The 6000-nt window shown below is 66.1% G+C and overlaps 1 protein-coding gene across 1 annotated transcript in view; it reads right to left on the minus strand.

The window, feature by feature from the left end:
* Positions 1-5548, minus strand: part of MUC2 (mucin 2, oligomeric mucus/gel-forming) — a 34433-nt gene extending 28885 nt beyond the window's left edge. Inside the window, exons 1-9 of the mRNA XM_058527673.1 lie at positions 5473-5548; positions 3757-4027; positions 2637-2751; positions 2110-2200; positions 1917-2026; positions 1512-1722; positions 1075-1200; positions 350-467; positions 102-240 (exon numbers count right to left, since the gene is read on the minus strand). Coding sequence (XP_058383656.1) covers positions 102-240; positions 350-467; positions 1075-1200; positions 1512-1722; positions 1917-2026; positions 2110-2200; positions 2637-2751; positions 3757-4027; positions 5473-5548 — 1257 coding nt within the window. The remainder of the gene's footprint in view (positions 1-101; positions 241-349; positions 468-1074; positions 1201-1511; positions 1723-1916; positions 2027-2109; positions 2201-2636; positions 2752-3756; positions 4028-5472) is intronic.
* Between the last annotated feature and the right edge of the window lie 452 nt (positions 5549-6000).

A 6000-nucleotide genomic window follows, 5' to 3' on the forward strand; every position in this document is an offset into this window, starting at 1 on the left:
CGCGCACGCCCACCTGCCAGCCGCCCACCTGCCCGCCATGCCCGCCCACCCATCACCACCTACACACCCGCCAGGCCCACCGCACCCGCCGTCCCGCCTACCTTGGTCAGCACGTAGTAGCAGTCCCCATGGAAGGTGTACCTCTTCCCGTCGAAGGTGGTGATGTGGGAGCCGCCCTCCAGCGCGCAGGTCCCGGGACACGGCAGGTCTTCGCAGGCCCAGCGGCCAGCGTTGCAGACGCTGTAGGCAGTGGGGCCGAGGGTCAGGCTCAGCTGCCTCCCCAGGCCACCCAGACCCCAGCTCCAGGCCCCTGGGGACCGGCCCCTGGCCCCAGGCCCCTGGGACCCACCACTGCTCGCAGTTGTTGGTGACCTGCTGGCCAGGCTTGTACAGGTGTCCGTGCAGCTTGCAGTGGCACTGGTTCACGGGGATGCAGCCGCTGCCCTTGATGTCATCGTACACGGTGCCTGGGACAGCGGGGGGCGTGACGTTACACTCACTGGCCTCAGAAAGTGCCGGAATCCCCACAATGGGGCTGCTATTGCCAAAGCCACAGCCATGGGCCAAACTCTGGAAGGTGCCAGAATCCCAGAGGTGGGGCTGCCAGCCAGGCCTCCCACCCACAGGCAGCTCTGGTCCTTTGGGTGACGCTGTGGTGCCCACACAGTGTCTAGTCAGGGACCTGCTGTGGGGGGCCTGAGAGTCCAGCCCCTTCCCGGGGTCCTCCAGGCTCTGTGGGCCAGGCAGGAGGAGGTCTGTCCAGGAGGGATGACTAGGAAGGTACCACCCCCTACCCAGACTCCCGGAAGCCGCCATCACGCGTGTATGAGGCGGGGTCTTCAGCATTTGTGTCCTTTCTCTCTGAAGCTCATCTGATTTCAGGGGGGCACTGGGCCTTGCTTCCTGTGCCATCACAGCCCCCCACCATCCAGCATGGCTGTCCCCTCAGTGCAGCCAAGAACCCAAGGCCCAAGGCAGCAAAACCACTGGTCCCACGGCCCCCAGGCCAGGGTGGGCTGCATCAGGGCAGCACCCCTCCCGCCCCCGCCCACCCGCCACCGGTACAGTGCAGACCTTCGGGGCAGAAACAGCCGTCTATGGGGTGCTCCTCGCACAGGCTGCTGACCTCCAGGTGGGAGCAGGTGTCCATGCAGGGCGAGCCACTCTCCAGGTAGACCATGTTCCCGGGGCAGCTCTTGGCTAGAACGGCAGAGGAGGGCCCCTGAGCCGGCACACACGCCCAGAGGTGGAGGGCAGCAGGCAGGGGGAGCAGAGGGGCTGCGTCCACCTGTCAGGTGCACCCCAAAAGGCTCTGGGCTCCAGGCCCGGTTTCTGTCTGCCTCGCACCCCAAAGCCGAGGCCACCTCCGCGGTCGGCACAGACGTGGCCCCTGGTCCAGGGCACCAGGCTGCCCTGTCCCGGGCGGGCAAAGATCTCCCCGCTCCCCGTGGATCATCCTCCCACGTGCCTTGTGGGTCCCCCGCCTCCCGACCTGGTGGCACAGTGCTTACGGCAGAGCGTCCCGGTCCTCCAGTTCCCGGGCCGCCCGCCGGCGTGGGAGCACTGGCGGGAGAACTCGGCGAGGGTGCTGCAGGTGCAGGAGGCACCCTTCGGGCACTGGCAGCGGTCCTGCATGCAGGCCTGCACGTACCGCTCCAGCGGCACCAGCTCCAGGCAGCCCTCGAAGGCCGCGGCTGTCAGCAACTCCTCACACGCGGCGCGCTGGCGGGCAGATGCGGGCGGGCAGTGGGCGGGGGCTCCTCACGCCCTCCTCCCCTCCACACTGCCGGGGGTCCCCAGCAGAGGCTAGCAGGAGCAGGGCCCTCGGGGAGAGGGGCGGGCACTGCTCCCATAGGGTCTCCACCTCGGAAATAGCTCCTCCCTGGGGTGGGGGGGTTCCCCGGCCAGCCACTCACGTGCTCAGAGCAGGACTTGGGGGCCGCCACCTCCTCGGGATCATCACACACCACGTCAGGCTGGTTGATCTTCTGCATGTTCCCGAACTGGACAGCACTGAAGGGCAAGCCTGGGGAGGGCACAGCCTGTCAGCAGGGGGTGCCCTGGGGGCTTGCACACGCCCGCCCGCCCAGACCCCAAGGAGGCCCTCACCGTCTGAGAGGAACTCAGAGTGGGTCTGCAGGCCATTGTAGTCCCCACAGAGGCCACATGTGTGGTTCTGGAATTTACTGTCCAGCTCCAGCTGTCAGGAGAGGAGAGAGCAGGTGAGCGGCCATGGCTGGCGGGACCACAGGCCTGGGGCAGCCAGGGCGAGCGCCCATGGCCAGACAGGCCTCGGCACCTTGTTTGAATGGGTGTCAGGTATTACAGGAGGGCTGGGGTCAGCCAGGGGGTGTCCTGGCATCGCTGAGGACCAGGAGGGGTTTGGGAGGGGGGAGGGCCGGCCCACCACCCCAGGCCCCCAGGGTCCCCTCCCTGGGTGGGCTACGTAGCCCCACCTCTGCCGCCAGCCTTCTCCACCAGCAGACAGAGGCCACACTGCACTCCCAGCCCACGCTGGACCCCCTCTTGGCAAGGATCGGACCACTGGCTCCCCCGTGCTCCCCTGGGGTCCCAGAGGCCTGACGGAAGAGCCCCCTAGGCCCACAGGGCCCAGTGACATTGGGGGCCGCACCCACCGTGAGCGAGTCCTCCCGGTTCCACATGAGGGTGAGGCCAGCGCGGGAGTAGACCTTAGTGTAAGCGTCATTCTTCTCAATGAGCAGCCCGGAGCTGTAGTGCGGGGTGCTGACCCTGTGGCGGGGCACCAGGGTCATGAGCCAGCCCACACAGCCACCCAGCCGGGCCCAGGGCCCAGTGCCCACCACAGCTGGTCCTCCCCGGGGTCCCGTGGCCCGGAGGTGACCCAGGCTGTGCATCATGTGGGTGGGGATGGCCTCAGCTTCTCAGTCAGCCCTGCCTGCCCAGCTCCGCCCTGTGGCCACAAAAGGCTTTGTCCACCCTCTGGGGGGACTTGAGCAGTGGCTAGAGAGCCACCATCCACCTGGGCTGGGGGGGCTTCTTCGGGGGCAGGCACACCCTGCCTGCCCTTCTCCCTCTCTGCACCCCCTCCTCCGGCTCTGTCCTGGGCAGGGGCCCCATGAGCCCCGGGAGGGGGGAGGAGCTTCTCTAGACCCTGCCCACCCCATCCATCGCCCAGGGAGGGCCCAGGCACTGTGCTCACCCCAAACTCTGCCTCCGTTGGCCCTGTACCCACCCCCACCCTGAGACTGGGGCCTGGCTGCCTGGGCTGCAGCCTCTGCAGAAAACAAGATCCCCATAGCAGGGAGAGGGCAAACCCCACAGGTGGGGAGCCCCCCAGGCAGGAATGTGCTTAGAGCCGCGTTGTTCCAGACATAGTGCAGGGACAATGGCTGGGGCAGTGGGCAGGAGGCTCGCACAGGCCCCGCCCTGCACGGCCTCTGTAACGCTAGCCTGGGGCAGCAGGGCACAGGGGTCTCCTTACCAGATGGCTGCCAGGCCACCTCCACCAGGACGGCCACCTGTCCCACACACCCAGAGCCTGGTGGGCTCCAAGCTGCGGGGCTGTGAGACTCGCAGGATAAATAACGCCACTCCCCAGTCCCTCGCCCATGGGGGCCCATCAGTGTTTGCTGAATGACTCAGAGACCAGAACACTAACCCCAGTGCTCTCCTTAGCTGTGCGCGGGGTAGAGGGAAGTGGGGGGGGGCTTGCTCACAGGAGCCAGGGGGCCCCCTTACTAGGACGCAGTGGGGACCCCGCCCAGCCCCACTCACAAGGCCCCGTTCAGCACGGCCAGCTGGTGGGTGAGGTAGATGGTGTCGTCCTTGATGGTCAGCAGGATGTACTCGACCTGGGGGTGGCGCCCGTCACTGCCTGCGCCCCGCTTCAGGTGCACAGCGAACTCCTTGTAGGCGTCCCTGCAGTCTGAGGCGAAGTTGTAGTCACAGAGGCCGGGGAAGCGGAAGATGTCGCCGTCGAAGGTCTTGTAGTGGAAGTCGCCCCAGGTGCTGCAGACGTTGTGGCCGTGGTTCTGTGTCCTGCCCTCTGGGGAGCAGTGGGATGGAGGGGTGAGTGGCCCAGGCCGCCCAGGAGGCTCGTTCCCGGCCCCAGCCCGGCAGCCGCCCCCTGAGGACCCTCTGGAGGCAGCCGGAAGCAGCTTAGATGGTCCTGCAGCAGGGCCTCTGCTGGACCTTGGTCACCCCGCCTAGGGGTTCTCAGCCCCCTGAAAGGACGGCTCTAGTGCCACGCCCTTGCACCCCAGCCTGGCCTGGACGCGGCCGTTTGCAGAGTGGGGAGCCGGGGCAGGTGGGCGCTTGGGGTCCCTGAGCACCCTGTCCGCCTGCCCCAGTGCCCCCTCTGTCACTGCCACACTCCATCCACTCGATGCCCCAGCCGGCCTCCCCCAGCTCCAGCCGCCCCTCATCCAGCAGACGGGCAGTGCTGCACCCCTCCGAGGGTCCCCACATTGTGTCTGTCCATACGGGCCCAGGGCCCCCCCAGTGGCTTTGTCACACAGCCCTGCTGGGACCGAGACCTCCCCGTCCTGCATTCACAGTCTTCTCTGGCTGAAGCCACCCCTTCAGCAGGTGGCCAAACACCCTGCTCTGCAGAAGGGGCCGTCTTGGCCTTGCCCCTCCGAGGGTCCCTGGGACCTGCCTCCCCCACACCCACAGAAAACGGCCCAGCACCTGTGCTTCCACCCGGTACGGCTCCCTGGACACACTCTGTCCCGGCAATCACCTTCAAAGGGATGACAGGAGCCCAGGACCACCTGCCCTTCCCTCCCTCCTTCCCTCCCTCCTTCCTTCTCTCCCTCCTTCCTCCCTCCTTCCCTCCTTCCTTCTCTCCCTCTTTCCTCCCTCCTTCCCTCCTTCCCTCCCTCCCTCTCTCCTTCCTTCTCTCCTTCCTTCCTTCCTTCCCTCTCTCCCTCCTTCCCTCATTCCTCCCTTCCCTCCCTCCTTCCTTCCCTCCTTCCCTCCTTCCCTCCTTCCTTCCTCCCTCCCTCCTTCCCTCCTTCCCTCCCTCCTTCCTCCCTCCCTCCCTCCTTCCTTCCCTCCTTCCCTCCTTCCTTCCTCCCTTCTTCCTTCCTTCCTTCCTTTCTACTTTCCCTTCTCTCCCTCCTTCCTTCCTCCCTTCTTCCTTCCTTCCTTCCTTTCTACTTTCCCTTCCCTGCTTCCTTCCTTCCTCCCTTCCTTCCTTCCTTCCTTCCCTCCTTCCTTCCCTCCTTCCTTCCCTCCTTCCTTCCCTCCTTCCTTCCCTCCTTCTTTCCCTCCTTCTTTCCCTCCTTCCTTCCCCCCTTCCTACTCTCCCCCCAAAGTCAGCAGGGGTGGGGCCTGCAGAACACTGGGCCCAGGCCGTCTACCCCAGAAGATGCCAGGCCACCACAAAGGCTGGGCAGAGGAGGATCACCTCCTCCTCGCAGGTAGGACTGTCTGCTCTGGGCCGCCCCGGACTTCCTGCCCCCAGCTCATGCTGCCGCTGCCCCTCACCTCTCTGCACCTCCTTGCCCCTGGCCAAGTTTAGGGCCAGGCAGAGGGCCACCAGGCAGGCTAGTAGCAGCCCCATGGTGGCTCGGAGGATGGTGTGGGAGAGCAACTGGGGGCAGGGGTCCGGGCCTTATATAGCCCAGCACGGCCTTCAGAGGGCGGGGAGGGCAGGGAAGGGGTGGGGCGTTTGCCAGATTATCAAGAAAACAGCTGTGGGGGCTCCCCTGGGCCACCGTGGGGAAATATTGACTCAGGTTATCTGAGGCTTATCTTTTTATTGCTCCCCGGCTAAGCTGGCCCTCCTCAGGATGCAGCAGACCCAATTACCCCAATTCCAACACACACCCAAGCGAACTTCGGAACTTTGTCCCTCCCGGCTGCAAGCGGGACCAGGCCCAGGCCGGACAGATCCTGCTGGAAGCCTGTCCTGGTAGGCTCCCTTTCCCCACGGCCCCCAGCCCACCCCGTCCAGTGCCCCGTGGAGCTCGGGCAGTGCTCAGCCCCCCAAGGCAGGGAGGGTGCGGGCTCCTG

The sequence above is a fragment of the Diceros bicornis genome, chromosome 31, assembly GCF_020826845.1.
Source record: "Diceros bicornis minor isolate mBicDic1 chromosome 31, mDicBic1.mat.cur, whole genome shotgun sequence".
In the NCBI taxonomy this organism is placed as follows: domain Eukaryota; kingdom Metazoa; phylum Chordata; class Mammalia; order Perissodactyla; family Rhinocerotidae; genus Diceros; species Diceros bicornis.